This window comes from Vulpes lagopus, chromosome 11 (assembly GCF_018345385.1).
Source record: "Vulpes lagopus strain Blue_001 chromosome 11, ASM1834538v1, whole genome shotgun sequence".
Taxonomy (NCBI): Eukaryota; Metazoa; Chordata; class Mammalia; order Carnivora; family Canidae; genus Vulpes; species Vulpes lagopus.
In genome coordinates, this window is record NC_054834.1 from 73,377,938 (window position 1) to 73,400,903 (window position 22,966).

A 22,966-nucleotide genomic window follows, 5' to 3' on the forward strand; every position below is an offset into this window, starting at 1 on the left:
CACAGGGCTTTTTTCTCTGTCCCCGTTCTGTGCTGACCACGACGACTTGCCCCGGGTGTGTGTACACTCCTAGTTCTTGTAGGAAGGAAGCTTCCTCAGGATAGTGTGGACTTGAAGGCACCACCTAGCTAAATTGGGGAGACCACTTGACCATTTGTTTCGGGAAGGCCTGATTGGGAGAGCGCCCCCTATTGACTTTCCTCGGACAATGAAATTGTGAAAAGGTACACGGCTGTTTGGGGTCAATAGGACGTTCCTTTTCTTGTAAAGAAATGAAGTGATTCCTTGGGTGTTGATACTAGTGCTGGACACTCGTGGTGCATTTTAGCCTGCCGCTGTTGGTGGCTTCCGTGGGTTGAGAAGTGCTCATTAAAGATCTGTGATGTTTTGTAAACCCTGACTGTTCTGGTGGTTGCAAAGTTAGTGTCTGTTTGGTGTTCCCCATCTTACCAGAAGTGTTTGCTTTTTCTCATTCGTAGAGGTCCTGTAATAAAGAGGGATCCGAACAAGCTCAGAAAGAAAATGAATTTCAAGTAAGTAATTCAGTCCGTTCTGCATCTGTCTGAGGTGTAAGCGGTGTTAGCAGTGCCTTTTGGCTGCCCCAGAGGGGCTGATCTGTCTCCCAGAGGATGGGGCTCCTGCCGTGTAGGGAGCCACCCTAGGAAGAATGAGTGTGCCCTGGGTATTTTCTGTTCCAACTGAGTGTAGGCAGCAGACCCTTGTAGTTTTTCCTTATGGCAACCTAAACAGCATTTGGGGCGAGAGAGGGCGGTTTAGGGAGATGCTTGTGCATGACAGGATGTAGAGGCAACCTGGCTCGTGCAACTGTGCTTCTGACCCCCTCTTCCAGTCCCTTGGGACACTGAAGCAGGCACTGTCCCAGGTGAGCAGAATTGCCTTTTCCTATGCTTGGTACCCCAGGCAGATTAAAATGACCCCCTCTGCAATGCTTATGTTCAGAAGAGTTTGAGGTCAAGAGCACTGATGCATTGACTTGGGCCCTTTTCGAGGCTCAGAAGTGGAGATTCTAGAGTAGTGATGTCCACATGCCATCGGGCAAGCCACCTTTGAGCACACTGGCCCCATATCTGCAGGTTTGTATAGAAGTACCCCCCCCCCAACACAGACTAGTGCACTAGTGCACTAGTTTTATTCACTGTAGACTAGTTATTGAAACCATCAAGAAATAGGAATTAAAAAGAGGTGAGATCATAAAGGCATAAAAGTACTGATGTTTCCCCCTGATGTCTTGGTGGATTGTTCTGGGTGTGCCCTGCTCTGGAGGCCCCAGTCTAATGGATCCAGAATGTGTGTTCTGAGAGACACTGACTGAGAACACCCCCCAGCAGGAAGTGATGGACATGGGAGTTTCCCCCATCCAAAGTCCTTGGTTTATTGGCCTGCATGTGTTCTAGTGGTTGATGAGGCTGGGTCCTGGGGGCCTCCGCGATGCCACACCCACCGTACATTCTCAGTTCTAGTTGACTCAGGTTTTCAGTGGCACCCAGCACCACCCCGTCCTCTCTGAAGTGTTTCCTTCCCCCTTGGTTCCTTTCTGGGCCTGACCTGTTGTCTTAGGTGCCCCAAGACTTCCAGAGGCCCTCTTTCTGCACTGCCCCTCAGCGCCATCCGCTGCCCGCCTCCCCTGGGCCATCCCACCAGGTCCAAGGCTGAACACACCGTGTCTACCCCGCCCCTCTCCCAGGAGCCTCAGTTTCTCCTTTCTCTGCAGACAAAGCTGGGAGGCCCCTCTGATACCCTTCTCACCCTCACTTTGTGTCTGGGCTGCGAGTCTCCTGTTTTCCTGTGAATCTACCATTTGTCTATGTGTTCATCTCCTTTGATATACCACCCACCTCCCCAGTCCAGGCTGTGCCTCTTCTCCTCTGGGGGCTCTGCTCTGATCAGGTCAGCCTCTTGCATGATGTCTTCAGAGCTCACTGTGCCCCAGTTTGGCCTGGGCTTTGTCTCAGCAGGTCCCCGTGGCCTGACCCTACTGACCTTTCCTTTCTCATCTTCAGTGTCCTTCCCTTTCCTGCCCCCAGCCATGTTGTCCTAAACTCTGTGGTTTTCTTCCTGCCTTTGCAGATGCTGCTCCTTCCATGTGAAATGCTCCCAACTTCACCCATTTGTCACCCCCACTTTTGCTTCTAATTAGGACCTCACTCAAGGGTTGCTTCCCCACGGGCCCTCCTACTCTCTAGACTAGGTGTGTGCCTCTGTTTTGTGCTCTCACCGTGAGCACTGTGTGCTCTCCTCTGCACTTTCTCTGGCTGTAACTTTTCAGCATGATGCGATTCATGTCTGCCCCCTATTCTTGGGAGTCTAGACTCAGGGAGGACCTCTCTGCCTCTTGCTGCCTCACCAGAGCTATTGTGCCCATTATCCAGTGGGGCACAGATAGAATTGTCGAATGCTGGCTGCAGCCAGCACCTGTGCACAGCTCTGGAACATTCTGCCCCTTGCCTGCTGGTGTGCACACTCCTTATCCCTTCCTCTCCTCAGTCCAAGATGTTCTTTGAGCTCCTTTGGATGGCTGGCCTTTGTCTGCAGTCGTTGTCCCCTCTTTTCTGAGCGTTTTCTGTGCTGACTTCTCTATAGTCTCACTGCCCAGAGACCCCCTCCTCTTCTGCGCTTCGGGAGGATGTTTTCCCATCACATCTGGGTATCTTGGCTGTTGGACTGGGTAGTAGGGGGTGATGTCTTGGGGAGTGGTGTCTTCTGGCTTTTTCCTCATTCCTGCTTCCAAACCATTCCTCCTCTGTTGAAAACCCTCCTGAGGGATGCCTTAATGGCTCAGTTGGTTAGGCAGCTGCCTTCAGCTTGGGTCATGATCCCAAGCCCCATGTCGGGCTCCCTGCTTGGCAGGGATCTGCTTCTCCCTCTCTCTTACCCCCTACTCATGCTCTCTCTTTCTCTCACTCTCTCTCTCAAATAAAATCTTAATTTTTTTTTTTTTAAAGAGAAAACTCTCCTCCTGAGCACTGCCCTGGTTTGGTGAAGATTGCTGTGTCTGGCTTGGTCTTTGGACCTCGCCGCTTTGCCCTCTCTGGGCCCACACCTGAACAGCTGGACATTGTTAGAGGGAAACCCACTGTCGGGAGGACTACTGGCCTGTCCGGGGGCTCGCCCTCCTGACCAGGTCCCTCTCTGCTCCCAGTTGCTGTGTTCTCGGCGCTCATCTCCCCACTTGCCAGCCCGTGAGCCATCTGCGCTTGTATACCTGCTCTTTCCATAGCCTGGTTCTTCCCTCATGCTCCCAACTCCGACTCTCCTCCTTCCCACCAGTGCATTGCTGGCTGTCCCTTGTGGCCTCACCTGCGTCCACTCCCTGTCTGTAGTAGGATTTCTTGAGAGTATTTACACACTCTCTGCTTTCTTACTTCTCGATCTCTTTTTTTTTTCTTGGAAAAAAAGTGTCGAGCATGTGGGCCAGCACAGAATAACATAATGAACACCCTTACCCCAATGCACAGAATTAGTAATTGATATTATCATATTGCTTGATTTCCATCTTTTTTAATATACATTTATTTTAATTATTTTTAACTTTTTATTTCAAATTTCAGGAAGTTTGCAGAACTAATACAGAGAGCCCCCCTCCTCCCTGCAGCTCCCCTGATGTTCACACCTAACAGCTAAGGACACCAACTCTGTCACAATAATGACAGCTAAGCTCCAGGCCTTCTTTGAATTTCCCAGGTTTTTCCACTGATGTTTTCTCTTCTCCTGTTCCAGGAGACAGCCAGGACCCTACACTGCATTTGCTGGTGGTTCCTCCCTGGTCTCTTCCATCTGCCTCCTTGTCTCTCACAGTCCAAATGGTTGTTAGGCACATTGATCAGGTGTTTCATAAAATGTTCCCTCGGGTTAGCTTTGTCTCACCTTTTCTCGTGACTGGAATGAGGTTATGCATTTTTGGCAAGAATACCACAGAAATGCTTCTTTTTAGTCTTCTCCAAAAGTTCATAATCTCGATATTACTGGATTTTAATGTTTTTAAAGAAATAAAATTGTGTAGATAAAGCACACCTTGGCTCCCCAGCTGTCCGCGTCCTTCTTTCCTTGCCTGCCTGTCCCCTGCCCCATTGCTCCAGTAGCACCAGTCTTGTTTTGGTCCCCAAGGACCCCACATTGCTGAATCCAGGGGCCACTTTGCCCTTTATCCATGTTTCCTCTGAGCATCTGGAACATCACCACTCACCTTCAACCCCACTGCCGTCTCTGTTGCCCCCAACTGAATCAGGGGCTTATGTGGTGGGTTGTAAGCCCCAAGTGGCACATGAAATGCTGGTATTTTTCTTACTTTTTAAAATTAAATAGACTAGGAGCACCTGGGTGGCTCAGTAGGTTAAGCATTTGCCTTAGGCTCAGGTCATGGTTCCAAAATCCTGGTATTGAGTAGCACATCAGGCTTCCTGCTCAGTGGGGAGCCTGCTTCTCCCTCTCTCCCTCTTCCTCTGCCCCCCCCCCCCGCTTGTGTTCTCTCTGTCAAATAAATAAATAAAATATATTTTTTAAATAAAATAAAATGAAATAGACAAGGAAGTACTAGAAAGTCTTGCAGAGTGGTGAGCATGTAAGGTTAGTTTTAGGGGTGGGTAAGTGTTTGACAGCTCGCTGTGTAAAATGTGCTTCTTCCTGTGGGGCCAACCCCTAGGAGAGCTCAGGCTCTGTGTGGATTCCTCCTCGTTAGCCATGCATTTTTAGCCCTAGATGCGGTCGAGGTACTAAGGACTTCATAGCTGGCCCGGACCTTCCGACTTCTCCAAGCTCATTTTGTTCTCTTCTTCCCTGATTGTTCCATTGGGAGGTGGGGGCTCCCAGTTCCCTGAATGTGCTTGCTTCTCACCCCTCAGGTGTCCATGTCACCATCTCCTTAGAAGCAACCTCCTGCCCTGCTGTCCCATCCCTACAATTACCCGACCTGTGCCGGGCTTGCACATTACTGTCTGCTTCTCGCTCTGGAATGTGGTCCTTGCAGGCAGCATTCATGTCTTTTTTTTTTTTCCCATGTCTTATTATTCTTGTTTCCCTGAGGCGGGAACACAGTGCCTGGGGCTTACACAGTGCCAGGCCCATTGTGGACATCCAGTAAATATTCTGGGGCTGAATGTGTATGAATATTTCTGAAGCAGAAGTAAATAGTTTCAAGTGGGGGTAGGACCTTCTGTCCTGAGAAGGTAGGGCCAGCTGTGGCTGGAGGGCCAGTGGACTGGGTTGTGTTGGTCCCGACCTCTACCGTGCTCACCTTCCCAGTAGTGTGCAGGAAGGTGTGTGGAGACCTAGTGGTGACAAAAGGCTGCCAGTAGTTGATGCACTCATTTTAAGATTCCCTGCTGTCCTTAACCTGTCTACTTTTCTTGCTTGTAATTGTTTTCCTTCACTTCTTCCTCCAAATTCTTTCCTCCATGCATAGCTGCCCTTTCTCCCTCCTGGGAATAAACACTGAACTGTAGTGTTACATGTAAACAAAGAGATTTCTTGTCTGCAGTACTCAGAGCAATGCCAGAGAGAGTGACAAAGTTCCTAGGTTTCCATCCATCCTCTCTCTCTCTACTATCCCAGCAACGGTTTGACTTGGCTCTGGAGGATTCTGGGCACTGTGTGTTCAGCCCAAGTGCCAGTGACAGCACAGCCTGTGAGGTCACTTCCCAGTGGCCTTTGTACTGAGTGGGCATTATGCACGAATTGCTATGTCTGTGATGTAACAGGTGGGGCCTTAACTCTGTATAAAGTTTGCAGCTCCCACCTTAAAGACCTCTTTGGGATCTGGCACATGTATGTGTCTTATACAGAGCCCACCCTGATGCCCTTGGGCTTGGTCACTTCACACAGAAGAAAACCGAAAAACAAATTTAATTCTGACAAAACTTGGATGCCTAGACAGAAGAAATCCTAGTGGAATTCGGGGGTAGGGTACAGATGGCAGAGGGCTGCATACAGCTCCAGGCCACCTGGTGCCACAACCTGGTGCCAGGGTCCTGCAGTGCCCGGCCTGCCTTTGCCATGGCATCTTGTTCTGTGAAGGTTCCAGGTGGAGAGAGAGGCTTTGCAGACCTGTGCGCACACTCTCCGGTGAACATCTCTGGTGCTGGATGTGAGGCCAGCAGTGACCGTCCCTCCAGGGAGGTCAGAGGGTAAATCTGTCTCCTCTCAAACCCTGCTCTAAGCTCTGTGGACCTTACAGATCAATGCTGTTTGTATTGTCCTTGTCTTAGTCTCCTGGGGCTGCCGTAACAGACTCCTCAGGGGTGCCAGCAACAGACATATCTCACTGAGCTGGAGGCTGGAGGTCTGGATCAGGGTGCTGGCACAGTTGGGTTCCTGGCCTGCGGGTGCTGTCTTCTCCCTGTGTCCTCACATGGTAGACGGATGGTCGGAGGGACAGCAGGCTCTCTGGAGTTCTTCGTATAAGGATACCGCATGAGAGCCCTGCACTTGCGACCTCATCTATACCTAACCACTTCCCAAAAGCCCATCTCCAGACATCATCACACTGTGAGTTAGGGCTTCCGTGTGTGAATTTAGGGAGGAAACAATTTAGTTCATAACAGTCACAGATACAAAACTGCAAATGAGTAAATAAAGATCAGGCGTTACAAGGTGGTCAGACTGCAATTGTGGGTAACACAAGACAGTGGCTAAACTGTAACTGTGGGGGCTCACCAGTAAATGTTTGCTCTATTCAAATGTGAAAGTGATCAAATTACTTTTTACTGTGGTTCCATGTCCTTTGGAAAAGTAGCTTCTCTGTTTTCTTCTCCATAACTTTTAGCATCCTATCGTTGCCTGAGTAGGTCCTATTGTCCTATTGTCTCCATAACTTTAGCATGCTATTGTTGCCAGAGTAGGTCCTATTGTCTGTTTTTATAACCCGACTATAAAGAGCTGCTTAACTTTGCAGTGTTTCTGCAGAATTGTAGTCACTTGGGTGTGTTTCTTAACCAGAGATGAATAAGGATCATCTGAAAGTGCTTTCCAGCCACGCTGGCCCTTCTTCCTCAAATGTGGCGGCTTAGAGGTTGACTTGCTGTTTAATGGAAAAGGACTAAGGAGTGAATTTGAACTGAGACCAAAAGATGGTTTTTGAAGGCAGGATGATTCTTGATCCCACATGAGTTCCTAGGACTGAAGACTGCATATGAGCAATGTCAGGTTTTGGCAAGAGACAAACATTAAAATGGCAGCAGGGAGAAGACTGGGGATAAGAGCAGAGCATAGAAGCTGTGAAGGCTCCATGCCAGTGCTCTCTGGACCCAAAAACAGGCCCAGATATGTCAGTTGTCCTTTAAGGATTGGTTCAGCGGCTGAAGGCCCCTGGACTCCATGCTCTGGGCCCAAAAGCAGGCCAGCTCCTACCACAATGGACAACATCATGGTGGCCTTTGGGAAGATGCTATGGGTGGAACTCATCGAAGTTTTAAAATATGTACAAGCAATAAGATACAAATAGATAATATTCTATTTTTGGAATCAGTGACTCGGTTAAACTTGAATTTTAAATCTCATCAGTATAGTGTGATGCTTGCAAGCATGGATCCTACAGATTACAAGATATGATCTCTGTTTCTTTATGGGGGTGGTACTAATAGTGCCCAGTCATAGGGTTGCTGGGAGGTTAGATACCACCGCTCCTGTGAAAGCGCTATTGTGCCTGCACGTAGTCAGCCCTCAGTAAACATTTGGTGTGTTGCCGTCTGTTTTAGGGGGCCGAGGCCATGGTTCTGGAGAGCGTTATGTTTGCCATTCTTGCAGAGAGGTCGCTTGGGCCAAAGCTCTACGGCATCTTTCCCCAAGGCCGCCTGGAGCAGTTCATCCCGGTAAGATGTGTTCTCGACTGGTCAGTTGATGGGTGCCACGGACAGCAGACAGATTCTATGTCTTGGTCCTGCAGGAGCCTGAGATGTTGGGGTCTGACATGGTAAATGGGATTCATGCTATGAAACTGTATCAGAAATAAAGAAAAAACAGATTTCTATTGAATTTACATCAGAACCTCTGTTCTGCCAAGGTGTTCGTCCAAATGAAAAATATATATGAAACCTAATATTCCGTTGTCCCATGAAGCTGCTTACCCCAAAACTATTGCTTTTCCCCTTGTACCTCTCAATTTCTGGGCCACTTTCAGGACTCCCTGCAGAGCCCTTTGGCCCTGGCCACACCACCCACACCTTGGGTCTTTGGCCACCACTGCTCTTTGCCTCGTCTCCCACCTCACTCCCTCTGTTTGAGTCTTCCCAGCTCTGTGTCCCCCACAGAGACATTTCAAGGCCCAGCTCAAATCCTCTTCCCAAAAGTTGGGACTATTTGCTTTTTCTTGCTGCCTGAGGCATTTTTAATGTTGCTGCCACATCTGCCAGTGTGTCATCTTTAGACTTATGTGTGAGTTAGACCCACGAGAGGCTTTGGGCCTTAAGAGCTCATGTTAAAGTGAATCCCGGACAACTCTGGACCTCGTGACCAGGTTGTTGAGACCAGATTGGGTAGAGATGCTGAGCCTGGCTGGCCTGCATTCTCACTCACAGCCCGGTTCACAGATATGGGGTGGGTCCCTCCTCTTCACCTGTGTGAGCTCCTCGAGGACTGGGTCACAAATGGTGGCCTTTTCATGCCCTGCCTTGCATGGGCACCTGTGTGCAGGACTGCCCTGTATAAATATACAGGTGGTTAAGCACAAGGCACCTGGCTGAAAGGATGCTCTGCTTGCCAGGACTCAACCTGTGTTCAGCAGGAAGCTGGAGGAAGGGGTCCTAATTGTTCCCCAGAGCCCAGGGATAGGAGCCTTCTCGTGACCTGTCTCCCAGGAGGGGTGCCCTTTTCTGCTTGATGCAGTGGCACCATATGTGCAGCTGCCAGCCTGGGGGTGTGCTGAAACCAACAGCTATACCGTCATGACAGACCTTCTGTCTCTGTACCTGCACCTCCTTGCTACCTGGCAGTGTTTTCATTTATAACTGTCCCAATAAAGACAGTAACACCCGACTGGTGTGAAAATTAAATGAGATAATAAAGTATTTGAAAGAATTGAAAATCTAAAATACTTCCTGTGGTTAGAAGTGGCAACATCTTAAAAACAATATTGAGTTTGATAAAACCAGATTGTGGAACACTACACATAGTATACTGTTTTAATAAAGCCCACTAAAAGCAAACTAAAAATTGTTTAAAACATACCTGTGTGGTAAAACTTCTCTTTTTAAGGAAGATAAAGGACCCGTGAGCACAACTCAGAATATTGGGACTGTCCTGTTCTGGATCAGAATACGTGGGTTGTAGTGTCTGTGGGATTGATACTATTCTAGTTCTGAAATTCTAACTTCTTTTTGTATATAATGTTTACTATATAGTGAAGATTTTTAAAAGTTCTTAAAATACTGGGTTGAACAACAATCATCAACTGTTTTTGGCCCCATAAATGGTGATTTCATTTGGCTCAGCCTGATAGGGCGTGTTATTTCCAGGTTTACTCTTGAGCATCTAGTGGTGTGGGATGCACTCCACCTTGTCTGGTTCCCATAGCATTTTCCAGAGGACACAGGAGAGTGGCAGCCTCTAAGAACCCTGGTTGGTCTCCTATTGCTCTTTCCCTGTGCTGGGAAAGGACCTTAGAACTATGAAATATGTTCATCTTTGACCACGGTTAGCTTTACACTTTCCACGATGCCAAGTATGGCATTTTTTTTAACAGAGCCACATGAAAAATGAGTGAGCTGCCACTGAGAGCCAAGTCCCCGTCTCTAACCATGTCCTGATCATGTCATAACTTGGAGGGTTCTCGAGTAGGAGAGGAGGAGTTTGAGCCTGCTGCTTCCAATGAGCTCTGAGCTCTTGTCATCAAGCTCCCACCATTTGTCGAGACCTTGGCTGGGTGCTGGTCCAGGGCCCTTGCCAGCACTATCTGTTCTAGGTCAGAGCAGCCTCACCAGGGACTCGATATCATACTTCTCATTTTACAGAGATCAGAAAGATGCAGAGGTCTGAGTAACAATGCCTTTGGCCATGTGTCTTTGAAATGAGGATTAAAGCCAGAATTTGCGCTGAGTTTTCTCTAACTTGGAGACCACCCCCTCCCCTTCACACTTGGGTGCTCTGGATTTTCAGAGGAATGCCTCTTTGGGCTTCTTTAGGGGAGCAGCGCATGTGGAAAAGACAAACAGGTCTTACTTGAAATTTAGTTGATTGTGATTTCCTTGTGAGGAGCTGGGAAAGTGCAGCCTGAGCATGTGTAGCCTCAGACTGCAGTAGTGGGAGCTGGACATCTCTTTCTTCGTTCAGCTGTGCACTCTGAGAGCTTCTCTGTGCCAGGTAGGGTGCTGTGGGGTGCTGCAGATGCCACCGTAGATGAGGGGGTAATGGCTCACCCTGAACTCCTGCCATGCTTCTGACTAGGACCTATGCTGAGCACCACCTCTTGGCTGTGATCTTTCAGGCCAGGGTGTCTGAGGTGCTGAAGGAATTGACATGGGCTCATTGTAACAAATCCTGAGACTCAGAACTTTTACCAGGGACGAGGGCATGCTCTAGGGTAAGGAGAGGGAAGAGAGGGCAGAGTCTGCCTAAATGCTTGTATATGAGAGGGGCCACAGGCTGAGAAATGCCATGGTGGTTGCTGGGTCACTGTCCACTGTCCACTTCTCAAGGAGTTTTATGTGCCGGCTGAGGCAGACACCCTGTGGAACTGGCTGCTAGGTCTTAAGCTTGTGTGATCTCCCCCCTCCAGGCTTCCTGGAGAAATGCTATTTGTTCTCTAACTCTCTTGTTTGTTCCAGAGCCGACGCTTAGACACTGAAGAATTAAGCTTGCCAGATATTTCTGCAGAAATAGCTGAGAAAATGGCCACATTTCATGGTATGAAAATGCCATTCAATAAGGAACCAAAATGGCTTTTTGGAACAATGGAAAAGTAAGTGGTCAAACCGCTTGGCTCTAACTTAGTTTTCTATTAGCGGCTGCCAGAGGTGCCAGAGTGAGTACTTATTTGCCACGGTGGTTGGAGGTCTTCCTCTGGTCCACTGAATAGGTGGGTGGGCAGAGATGAGCTTTGTAGAGAGCCTGGAGTCCCAGGCTCTGTCCTGGGGCCTGAGGGTCCCTGCTGCCATCGTACTTGACAGGACCCCCAGTGGTAAGCCATGGTGAACTGGGAGGTGATTTTTGTTCTCCCTTTTTCTTCCAGGTACTTGAATCAAGTGCTGAGGATTAAGTTTGCTGGGGAGCCCCGGGTGAAGCAGCTCCACAGGCTCCTCCGCTACAATCTGCCTCTGGAGCTGCAGTATCTGAGGTGAGGAACGGTCGGTGAAGGCCATAGGGTTTTTCTGAAACAAAACACAAAACAAGCCATGGGGCCAATTGGGGGGAACCGTTCAGCCCGAGCACTGGGGGATATGGGGCAGGAAGCCTGGTTTGGGCCTGCGAGTAGGGGCAGCCATGGAGTGTCCAGGGTGTACTCACCCGAGCGTGAGAAGTCACAGTTGTCATCACTCATGTGTGTGAGTAGTGCTGAGGACATGGAGACCAGGATGGCCTTTGAGGCACTGCGTCTTATTAAGAGAAACAGAGACAAGCAAACATGTCCCATAGCGTTGAGTTGTGATAAAAGATGTGATGGAAACCAGGGGCTGGAGCAGAGGAGGAGGGTTGTGCTTTGGGTGGAAAGGGCCTGGCTGTGGAAGAGCTAGGTGCCCTCGGGGGCTGGTGTGAGTCTCCAGGATGAGCTGGGGCCACGTGAATGCAGTACTCTCGGAGCTCACGGGGAAGGCACTGCACAGAGGCTGCATGGTGGTGCAGTGTGCCTGTCTGCTACCAGGCATGGAGGCATCTGACCTACACTGTGATTCCCTTTCCAGGTCACTACTTGAATCCACCCCTTCTCCAGTTGTGTTTTGTCACAATGATTGTCAGGAAGGTAAGAATTGCTGCCTGTTAGGTGAAGCTGGGTTTGTGTGTCTCCTTCAAAGGTAGCCTCCAGCGGTGTGATGGATGCCAGGTGTCTGTGCAGAAGGGGGTACACATGTGAAATAATGGCACAGCTACACAGTGGAATATTCTACCACTATTTAAAAAAATGAGGTCGAGTTTTTATGCAGACCAACAGAAAAAATTTCCAGGATATGTTAAGAGAAAAAAAGCAAGTTTTAGAAAAACACGGGTGTCCTCCCATTTTTGTAAACAATACATTCATAGAACAAAAAATGGCAATAGTCACTAAACTGTGAGCTTGGATAAAGGATTGAAACCTCCTAAGTCACATGTTTGTTCAGTGTTTAACTCTGTGAACACGCAACTTTGATAATCTGAAAACCCAGTGAGAGGTAATGCCCCCGCTCAGTCCTGAGGGCCTTGCCCTGGCCGCATTTTGCACCTGCTCTCCTGGGATTAGTTCACTCTACCATGACCTTGGGTCTCTGCCTTCCAAAAGTATAATGCCAGGTACCCCTCACTGGGACTTCAAACGGAGGCCCCGTCTAAGCTCCACCGGTGCTGCTGTGGTGCCGGGTTCTGGTGTGGTTTTGCCTTGCTGTCCCTGTCCTCTTCATCATGGCTAGCTCACATCCACCCTCAGGCCCTATGCCAGGCTCAGCAGTTTGTTTTTAATTTTGATAATAGTCTCTGTTGAAAACCAGTCATTAGTAAGACATTAGTTTGAACCAAAATACCTTTTATTAATTAGTGGATCATTGCTGGCCAAGTCAAGCAGGGTGTAGACATGTCAGCCAGGTTTGTGTGTTAGCAGGCAATAGTCAGCTACACAGACACCACCAGGGGGGTTTGGCCAGTGATCGCCAATGTATGAAAAGGCTAGAGGAGGTGGGAGTTATACATTTACTTTGCTCTACTGCTCTGGGCATCTCCTTGTAATGGCCCCTGGAAACGGAAGATGTGTGCTAAAAACCCTAGAGAAAACACCTCCTGCAGAAACCCTGGAGAGAGTGGCCAAAAAATTAGCAAAGCTTGGCTCACTGGTGCCTACTCGCCAGCCTGATAGTGACAGATGCTGAGCATTGGGTCGAGTGTGGGGCCTTGGGAAGAGCCTGAAGAGCCAGTCTGGCAGCCAGTTCACTTCAGGCCCAGAATTCAGCTGTGGAAGGAAATATGATGGAAGGAAAGGTGCCTGTGGTCTCCTCCTTGGGAGTATGGTCTGCAGAGCCCCGTGCTGCCTAAGCTGGATGCCAGCACAGAGCTTCCTAACTGGTGGGCCACAGCCATCCTCCCTAGGGCTGCTCGGGTTGTTGGGTCAGCCAGAACTCCAGGATGCAGTCAGGTGTTTTCTTTCATACCCTGGTGTAGAAAGTCTGGAGGTGCAGTCCCAACAAGCCAAGGGAGAGCCATTCTTGTTCAAGGGTGAGCTTGTGGCCATGTTACTCTTGGGCTGCTGTGAACAGGGACCTTGTGTCCACATGGCCCAGGGCCTTCTGTTTGGGCTGGACTTCGGGAGGCAGTGTGCGCCATGGCCCGCACCCACTCACTGCGTGGTTAGGGTTCCCTGACAGGATCGGCACCACTCTCAGCCCTACGTTCAAGGACTTTTGCTCTCAACTGTGCCACGTGCCAACAGTAAATGGCATGTTATCTAAACCTTTCTGCAGGTAATATCTTAATGCTGGAAGGCAGAGAGAATTCTGAAAAGCAGAGACTGATGCTCATCGACTTCGAATACAGCAGCTATAATTACAGGTATGAAACAGCCACAGGAGGAAATAGGCAGCCATGACACAGTACCGTAGGAGCTTGTGCACTCTGTCCCAGTGTCCTAGCAGTCTTCAGCAGCGTGGAAAGCAGCTGGGCCTGTTCTTCGCTGGTAGTGGGGGGCAGCAGTGTGAGTGATCAGAACACAGAATTGGGTATTTTGTTGGCTTCAGAGATCAGAGTACTGAGTGCAGGAGAATGCTCTCGAACAACTGCTCCTGAGTGGTGGGTTGGGTGGCGCTTTTGTAGCTTCAGTTGGCTGTGGTTCTGGTAAATGCCCTGTTGGCCCTCTCTGCCCCTGGGGCAGTCATCCTTGGGGAACCACAGGAAAGACAGCTTGTTGTTGAGAGGGATGCTCACAACTTGGCCTTTTCCCCTCTCTGACCAGAGGAGCCTCATGGTGTGGTAGTCTGCGCCCTTCTCTGCAGCTCTTACCTCTTTTTCAGGGGATTCGACATTGGGAATCATTTCTGTGAATGGATGTACGACTATACCTATGAAAAGTACCCTTTCTTCAGAGCGAACATCCTGAAGTACCCCACCAGGAAACAACAGGTAGGAGGTGACTGTGTAGGCTTGGTAGATTAATGCATGAGTCCATTTCATGCAGTTAGAATTGATTGCATCTTCATAACACCTTTTTTAAATCATGGAATTTTTAAGCAAACCCTTTTGCTCTAAAATGGGATTTTGTGTTTGGACACAAACTTGACATTTTAATCCCTGTGTCAGGGATAACCTGTATTCAGTTAGAAAAAACACAGTCTCTTTTGTAGCTCCTTCTCATTTTTTCCAAAAAGCCCAGCCTCTGATCTGCCTCCTGGCCTTCTTTGTGGGGATCATGATGTTTCCTGTGTGTGTTTCACTCTGTGCAGACAAAAGTAGTCTATTGGGCACCATGACTTAATAGCTGCTACGGCTGTTACCAGTTCCCTTTCCTGTCCTGAGTAGGGGGGAGGGGGCTGCGTGAAGAATCACCGTGTGGGAAGTTCCTCCTGGGAGCCCCTGCTCTCTTCCTCAGCCCGCCGTCAGAGCTGTGGGTTGAGGGTAAGTGGGTAGCGATGTGGAAGCAAGCCCAGTTGAGAAGGTATCCTGAGCCTGGGCAGGGCAGTAGCTCAACCTCTGCTACGGAACAGCTCTTCCCGTGGAACTCTTGCCAGCTCAGCAGCATTTCAAAGAGGTCAGAGAGAGGTGTGAGGACTGGGATGCAGTCAGCCGCTGCTGTATTTCACTCAGGAGATGTCCTTGAGCACTCTCACCTGTGCCAGGCGCAGTGATCGTACCTTCAGCAGATGGCACACACTCCAGGGGCAGCCATTCAAGCGTTGACTTGCTGTGGGACCAAAACTATATTGCCCTCTTCTGGCCACACTGTCAGGACGACTGTGATGAGCTTGAGTGGGTTCCAAGCAGAGTGGCCAGGCTGGCTCTGGCCTCGAGGTCATGCTGTATGAGAAGAAAGGTGTTGGGGGACGAGGAGACGCAGCAGCAGTCTTCAGGTATTGAAATTCCTGCTGTACCGAAGGAAGTTCTTCCTCTGTCACAACTGGGCAGCCCCAGAGTGTGGACTCTCCAGCCAGGAGGAGGGGGTTTTCTGCCAATGAGAAGGCAGGTTCCATGTGATGGGCCGCAGGGCTGTGTAACCACCAGCACTGCACAGCAACGGAAATGAAGGAAGTTCAATTTTTATTTTTTGAGCAATTTTAAAAGTCACATATAGGTGTTGGTCTTCATTAGCTACCCTTTCTGCACCTACGTGGTAAAGTCATGCTTTTCTCTCTTTAGTCCGCTAATGAGATGTTTTAAAATGTTAAACTATGAAGTTCCTAAAATAAACCATTTGAATGAGGTGTGTTATTTTGGAACACTCTGTTGGGTCCAGTGAGGCAGTCTCTTACTTAGGACTTTTACATCTATGTGCATACGTGAAATGGGCTTAAAATGGTCATTTAAAAAATTATTATTCGTATCTAGTTTTGGAATAAATATGCTAGTCTAATAAAATGTGTTTGGTGTCCCTTTGTAATTTTTTGGGACAAATTTATATGACATGATGTTCTTTGAAAATTTGGTAACTTTACCTGTAAGAAAGTGTGGGCCTCAAACTTTTGGGGAGGAAAGGTCATTCATTACCATTTCTTAAGGTGTTGATCTCTTCAAATTTTCTGTCTTCATTGGCCAATTTGAGCATTTAGTATCTCTCAGAAATTAACCCATCTTGTGTGATGGTTCAAGCATGGGTTTTCAAAACAGTGCCTAGATTTGAATCGCAGATCTGCCACTGTTCACTGTCACCTACTGACTCTGTGTGTGCTTCTGTTGCCTCGTCTGCAGAAATTATTCTGTTCTTGGGAGGTGTGAGGTCATGTTCAGAAACAAAGGCTCAGGACGGTGCCTGCTACATAGAATTTAATAGGCGTGAGCCATCGCCATGCCTGTGCCAGGTTTACTCCTTCCAGAATGCCCTGCTAGCACAGCCCTCTAACTGGAATGCTGCTTTCTGGTGGGAGGAGGTGCAGAGTATGAAAGCCATCTGGGAACAGGAAAGTGGACGAGGTGGTGGAAAGGCAGTGTTGCCTTTCCAGCTACGTAATCCATTAATGGTGTTCTCTAGGTGAAGCAGCTGCCAGCCGTTTCCTTTTTATAAAAGAAAGCAAGTGAATGATGGTTCTCTGTGTTCTGGTGCCGTTTGGTATAGTGTGAGCTACTGATGAACAGGGGTCTTCTAGATCCTGATTCACATGTAGACTACATGCGGGACCTGGTAGAACCTCTTCTCCAAACCAGAATTAGACCTTGCCAATCTGCGGACATTCACACGTCACCGCGGCACGTCAGAGGCAGCAGGCCCCTTCACGTGGTCTGGTGAGCTCCCACTCTGACGAAGCCTCTGCCAGCGACCTCGGGCCCCTAGCGTCCATGCCAGGCACACCTGTGAAGGCCCCACACAGAATGCCAGCCCATCCAGGGGGATGTGTGACATAGGCTTACCCTGCTTTGTGACCAGACTGGGAAACGGGAATGTGGAGTAGATTCTACCTCAGTGATTTTGTCCAGAAGCAGCGGTGGTTTCCTGTGCCTGTCTTGTTGACAGTGTGGCACCGAGTCCAGTAAACTCTGACTGTGATCACAGCCGCATGCACCGGTGAGCTTCCATGCTCCTGCCTGGCACAGAGCTCCTCCAGGCCCTGCCAGGTGTGTAGGGTGTCCACCGGCCATGTGGGGTGTCCACTGGATGTGTGGGGTGTCCGCTAGATATGTGAGGTGTCTTCCAGCCATGTGGTGCTTCCTGACAGTTCTTGACACCACCATCTGTCACCGTCAGATTCTAATGTAATTACTTTTTTTTAAAGCTCCACTTTATTTCCAATTACTTGGCTGCATTCCAAAATGAATTTGAAAACCTCAGTAATGAAGAAAAGTCCATTATAGAAGAAGAAATGTTACTTGAAGTCAATAGGTAATTTGTTTTGTTGTTAATTTATAAAAAATTGTTGTCCTGTTTATAGAATATAATTGGGATGCCGAATTGCAATCATTAGTATTTTAGGAGCTTCTTTATACCCTTATATCTTTGGGACTTCTACTTTGTCAAACATGAAGCATTTGGTACCTCTCCAGATTTCAGCACACAGCAGGTGTAGAGAGCAGGATCAGTGTTATAGGGTTAGGGTGTGTGGTTGGCTGTAATCTACACATAGGACTTGGCTGTGTGAGGCTGTGCCACCCAGGGCCTGTATGCTCTCGTCACTTGATGCTCGTGGAGTGGTGGGCACCATCCAATAATGTGTTTCTTCTGAAAACTATAAATTGTGAGTGTTCTGAGTCTTGCTTTTAATTTTGCTTCACTAGCTCTCAAAGCAGGGCTGAGAAACTTCTAGATTTCATGAAAGCTTGGACCCCTGTTTATCAAACACACTCATCTCTTTAGTTAAGAGACCTGAATTACTCATTCTTTGAGCTCTCTTAGGAGATTCTTTAGCAAAAATGTTTAGGTGACTTCAGTCCACTCACCATAAATCACCTCTTCTGAAGTGTCCACAGCCCTGTTGCTGGGCGTACAGCCACTCTCACTGTCCCTGGGGCTTCCCCTGGTGCATAGATCTTCCCACTCTGGTTCTAGAATGGATAGAAATAGAAAAGTGGAGGAGAGCCAGACAGAAAGGGTAGCTCCAAGGGATGTGTAGTGGGTCAAGGACCACAAGAAAAGCAATCCGGTTTGAGGAGGACACTGAAGCATTCAGTGAAGCCCAGAGGCACTGTTGTGAGGGGAGCTTGGGTTCTCAGTGGTGGAGGCCATGGTGCACCGCCACACTCTGTTTCACTGCTGTAGGAGGGCAGGGATGAGGGTGAGGTAACATCCTACCTCCTCAGAAAGCCAGTGAGTCATCCAGAGGCCTGTGTGTTCCTCATGCCCCCTAAGTTGCTGATGCTGGGCGCTTGCGTACATGTAGCAGAGACCGTTTCTTTCCCAGTGTGGCCCGTGCCCCACCTATGTGGCCCCCAAGGCCTCTATGTGAGTCCTTGGACTGTAGCCATGCGCCAGGGACAGCAGTTGGGCATGTCCACACTGCAGATCCACCTGCCCCCAGCAGAGGTGGGAGAGGCCAGCTGCTGGGCTCCCATCCTGTTCTTGGTCACTATGGAATATAATCTTGTTGAGTGGGCCAGGGCAGACTGGGTTTGCGTCCCGATGAGTTACAGTGCCTGCCAGCAGGAAATCCCATCACTGGGCCTTTGGCCAGCACCACACATCTCATGTGCATTTCCTGCTTTTGTAATTACAGGTTTGCCCTTGCATCCCATTTCTTCTGGGGACTTTGGTCCATCGTACAGGCCAAGATTTCATCCATTGAATTTGGGTACATGGTATGTTTCGGGATGGTTTTCTCTTCTATTCCCAGAAAGAAAATTGTTTGTGAGTGCATGGCGGGAGGTGAACGTTCCTTACAGAGATCTACATGTGTCCCCACAAGGTCCTGAACGAGGTGACCAGGACAGCAGGCTCAGCCCAGGAAGCCCGGGGTTAAAGGCTGCACTATTTAACCCACTTTGGCTCTGCATCTGCCTTTGAAGGTGGCTTCACCTTCCCTGCTTCAGAGAGGTGCTTTATGACCCTGTGGCTCTGATGGATCTTGGTGGTCCAGCCCTTGACCTCAGGCCTTTCTGACAGGAGGGACACAGAGTGAAGGAGCGTGAGGGTGCCTGCCTGTGCTTTGACGTGTTTGCTTCAGTTGTCACTGCTCCATTCTCTGGCCTGCAGTGCCCATTCTCCAGTGGGTGGCTGGTGCGGATTGAATGAGGATATAGTTCGACAAGCCAGGCTGTCATTTCCTTCTAACTTTAGGAACTGTCCCTAACATAGACAGTTTTAACTTTGAGTTAAGCCATCTGCTGCCCGGTAGGAAGTGTCGGTGGCATGTCCTGGGGTGGGGGCACACATACTCTGCTGTGAGCATCTTGCTTTAGGACAGGTTCATTCATCCTCCCAGTCCTTGGTTATAGCGATTTCTGCTTCCAGGCAGGAGGTTTGATGACACACAGATGCTGTTAGGGAAAAGAAAGGGGGAATAAGGAGTTTTAAACGGATTCAAAGCCATGGTCAAATGATACTGTAAGACAAAGTACACATCAGAAAATATTACCAAAGATAAAGAATAATTTCATAATGATAAAGGGATCAGTTAATCCAAAAGACATAGAAAAAAATCCTAAATGTGTATGTATCTGTCTTGTTTCAGAAGACATAAAGCAGAACCTGAGAAAACTGAGCAGAGAGGTGAACCCACAGAGCAGAGAGTCAGAGCTGGACACACAGCAGTGAGAGGGATGGAGTGGGGACCGCACTCTTGCCCAGCCAGAGTGGGGTAGGGGGTGGAAGGGGGACTGCAGTCTCCCCCAGCTTGAGGGGAGGAATGAAGCAGGGGCCGTCTCTTGCCCAGCCTGACACTGTTGAATGCCCAACTGCAGGATGTAAGTTCTTGCCTGGTGAATATGGCGTATTTGCCAAGATAGACCATACGCTGGGCGTTACGAAACAGATCTCAAGTTGAAAAGAATTGAAATCCAAAGTATATTTTCTGACCATCATGGAATTTAGTAGGCAATCAACAACAACAAAGTTTGAAAATTCTTAATTATTTGGAAATTAAACAGTATACCTACATAAACCCTGGATTGTAGTGAAATAGACAATTAGAAAGTATTTTGAACCAGATTATAATGAAAACAATATATCAATTTGCAGGGTATAGTTAAAGCAGAGTTTAAAAACTTGTGGCTTTGAAGGTTTTACATTTGTATTAGATAAGAAAATCCTCAAACCAGTGACTGGAGCTTCTACTTTAAAAAGCTAGAAAGAGAAAAAAACAACCTCAGCCTGAAGTCAATAGAACTAGATAAAGAGGGACACCTGGCTGGCTGTTGGTGGAACACACGACTCCTGATCTCAGGGTCATGAGTTCAGGCCCCACATTGGGCATGGAACCTACTTTTTAAAACAAATCTAGGGATCCCTGGGTGGCGCAGCAGTTCGACGCCTGCCTTTGGCCCAGGGCACGATCCTGGAGACCCGGGATCGAATCCCACATCGGGCTCCCGGTTCATGGAGCCTGCTTCTCCCTCTGCCTATGTCTCTGCCTATCTCTCTCTCTCTCTGTGACTATCATAAATTAAAAAAAAAAAAAATCTAAATAAAGCTAAGAGCAGAAATCATTAAAATAGAAGATGGATGGGGAAAAAAGAGAAAACCAATGAAACCAAAAGTTCTTTGAAAAGCTCAATACAGTTTACAAACTTTTGGCTATATTGAGCGAGAAAGAAAGAAGACACACATGACCAGTATCATGTACAAGGAGAAGGTGTCCCTCCAGATCCTGTGGGTGTTGAAAGGGTAAGAGAATATTATGAATAACTTTACACCGACACATTTGGCAGTGTCCATAAAATGTGCACATTTCTTGGAAGATAGAAATGACAAAAACTAACCTAACAAATGATCATATATTTATTGGATAAATTGAATTCATACTCAGAAAACCTCCCTGAAAAAAAAAAAAAGAAAAAAGAAAACCTCCCTGAAGCATAAACTGCATGTCCTGGTGAATATCACCCAATATTTAAGGAAGAAATAATACTTGTTTTACACAGACTTTTAGAGAATAAAGAGAGGAAGGGACATTTCTCTACTCATTTGATAAAGCATTGCCCCGATGCCAAAACGAGACAAAGACATTAAGAAAACTGCAGATCAGTGCCCTTCATGAGCAGGACAGAAAAATCATTATCAAAATATTAGCAGAAATTAGGGCAGCCCGGGTGGCTCAGCGGTTTAGCGCCACCTTCAGCCCAGGGTGTGATCCTGGAGACCCAGGATCGAGTCCCACGTCGGGCGCCCTGCATGGAGCCTGCTTCTCCCTCTGCCTGTGCCTCTTGCCTTTCTCTCTCTCTCTCTCTCTCTCTCTCTCTCTCTGTCTCTCATGAATAAATAAATAAAATCTTAAAAAATATATTAGCAGAAATTAAATCCAACATAGATAGGACCAAGTGGCACTTATCTCTGGAATGCCAGGTTAATTTAACATTTTAAAAACCAGTTAGTATAATTCAGCATATTAACAGAATGAGAGAGGAAAACCGTACTTTCTCCTGAGTGAATGCAGGCAAAGCATTTGACAAAATCCAATACCCATTCATGATCATAATTTAAAACAGAAGCCTCAGCAAAGTAGGAATAGTAGGGTCCTTCCTCTACCAGGGAAAGGGCACGTATGAAACATACAGCTAGCATCATAATTACCAGTGAGAGCTGGAGCATTCCCGCACACCTGAGAGCCCCAGACAGCAAGCAAGGAAGGTGCGCTGCTCTCACATCCCACTGCCACCCCTTAGGGGACCAGAGCACCTGGGCAGCATAGTGGGACCAGGAAAAGAGAGGAAATGCAAAAGTACTGAAAACAAAGAAGAAAAACTTCTGTGTTATAGTTGACATGATCAAGTACATGAGAAAATATGAAAGAATCAACAGAAATGCTGTTTAAGCTGTGGAAGTGAAGTTTCATTGTATTTACAATGGTATAAAACATGAAATACTTAGGGATGAGATTTTTGAAATATGTGCATGGTCTTCACACTGGAAACTGTAAAACATGGCTAAAAACAAATAAATGGACTGCGAGACCCCATTTATGGCTTCAGGAGACTCCATATTAAGAGTCTGTTCTCCCCAAGCTGATACCCAGAGTCTCCGTGATCCCAGTCAAACACCACCACCACCCCCCCGCAGCCCCAAGCTTTTTGGCAGAAACCGGTAAGTTCTAAAATTTATGTGAAACTAAAACTTAACAAAGTTGGAGGACTCATTCTGCCTGATTTTAAGATATATCAAGACTGCGATATTGGTGTAAAGATGGACATCTGTCAAATAGAGTAGAGCCTGGTGCCCAGAGACACTCATACATACAGCCAACTGATACTCAAGGGTCACGGTCATTCATTGGAGAAGGGGTTAGATTTTCAAAACTGATGCGGGAAGAACTAAGCAGCCATATGGGAAAAATGATGAACTTGGTCTCCCACCATACACAAGCATTAACTTGGATAACAGGCCTAGGTGTAAAAGCATCTGGAAAACAAAGGAGAAAAGCTTTGTGACCATGGCAGAGATTTCTTAGGTTACGTAAAGCACTGACCATAAAAGAAAAAAGATACAGTAAGTTGGGCTTAATCAAAGTTAAAAACTTGTGATCTTAGAATGACATTATTAAGAAAACAAAAAGGCAAGCACAGCCTTGGAGCAAATGTGGCAGATCTCTCCCTCTGGAAGGACTTGTATTTAGAATATATAAGGAGCTCACAACTTAGCAAGAAATCAAACTACTTTGTAAATAGGCAGAAGATTTGGACATTTCACGAGAGAGAAGCAAATGGCTAGTAGACATCTTTTTTGTCTGCTTAATGTAATTAGTCATAAAAGAAGTGCAGATTGAATCTCCAGCAAGATGCCCTGCACACTATGATGGCAGCTAAAACATTTAAGACACCAACACTCCCAAATGTCAGCAAGAATGTGGAACAGCTGGAACCCGCATACATGGCTAAGGGGGAAGGTAGAGGGTCTGATGGTACACCTAGTGTCCGGCCTGGCAACCTCCTACTGTGGGATTGATCCAAAAGATATGAAGGCATGTTTCCACACCAAGACTGGCACTCCTGCTCATAGCAGCTTTCTGTTTAATTGCCCAAACCCGCATGCCAGTCAGATGAATGGATATTTGTAGTG

At 47.8% G+C, this 22,966-nt stretch overlaps 1 protein-coding gene across 5 annotated transcripts in view; it reads left to right on the plus strand.

Annotated features, from left to right (window-relative positions):
• Positions 1–22,966, plus strand: part of CHKA (choline kinase alpha) — a 66,997-nt gene that overhangs the window by 41,789 nt on the left and 2,242 nt on the right. For 4 of the 5 annotated variants that reach the window (XM_041773555.1, XM_041773551.1, XM_041773553.1 and 1 more), the window contains 9 exons: positions 480–533; positions 7,710–7,823; positions 10,773–10,906; positions 11,177–11,281; positions 11,847–11,905; positions 13,587–13,674; positions 14,133–14,241; positions 17,040–17,146; positions 18,474–18,555. In XM_041773555.1, coding sequence (XP_041629489.1) covers positions 480–533; positions 7,710–7,823; positions 10,773–10,906; positions 11,177–11,281; positions 11,847–11,905; positions 13,587–13,674; positions 14,133–14,241; positions 17,040–17,146; positions 18,474–18,555 — 852 coding nt within the window. The remainder of the gene's footprint in view (positions 1–479; positions 534–7,709; positions 7,824–10,772; positions 10,907–11,176; positions 11,282–11,846; positions 11,906–13,586; positions 13,675–14,132; positions 14,242–17,039; positions 17,147–18,473; positions 18,556–22,966) is intronic. The other variant, XM_041773552.1, reaches the window with a different exon arrangement.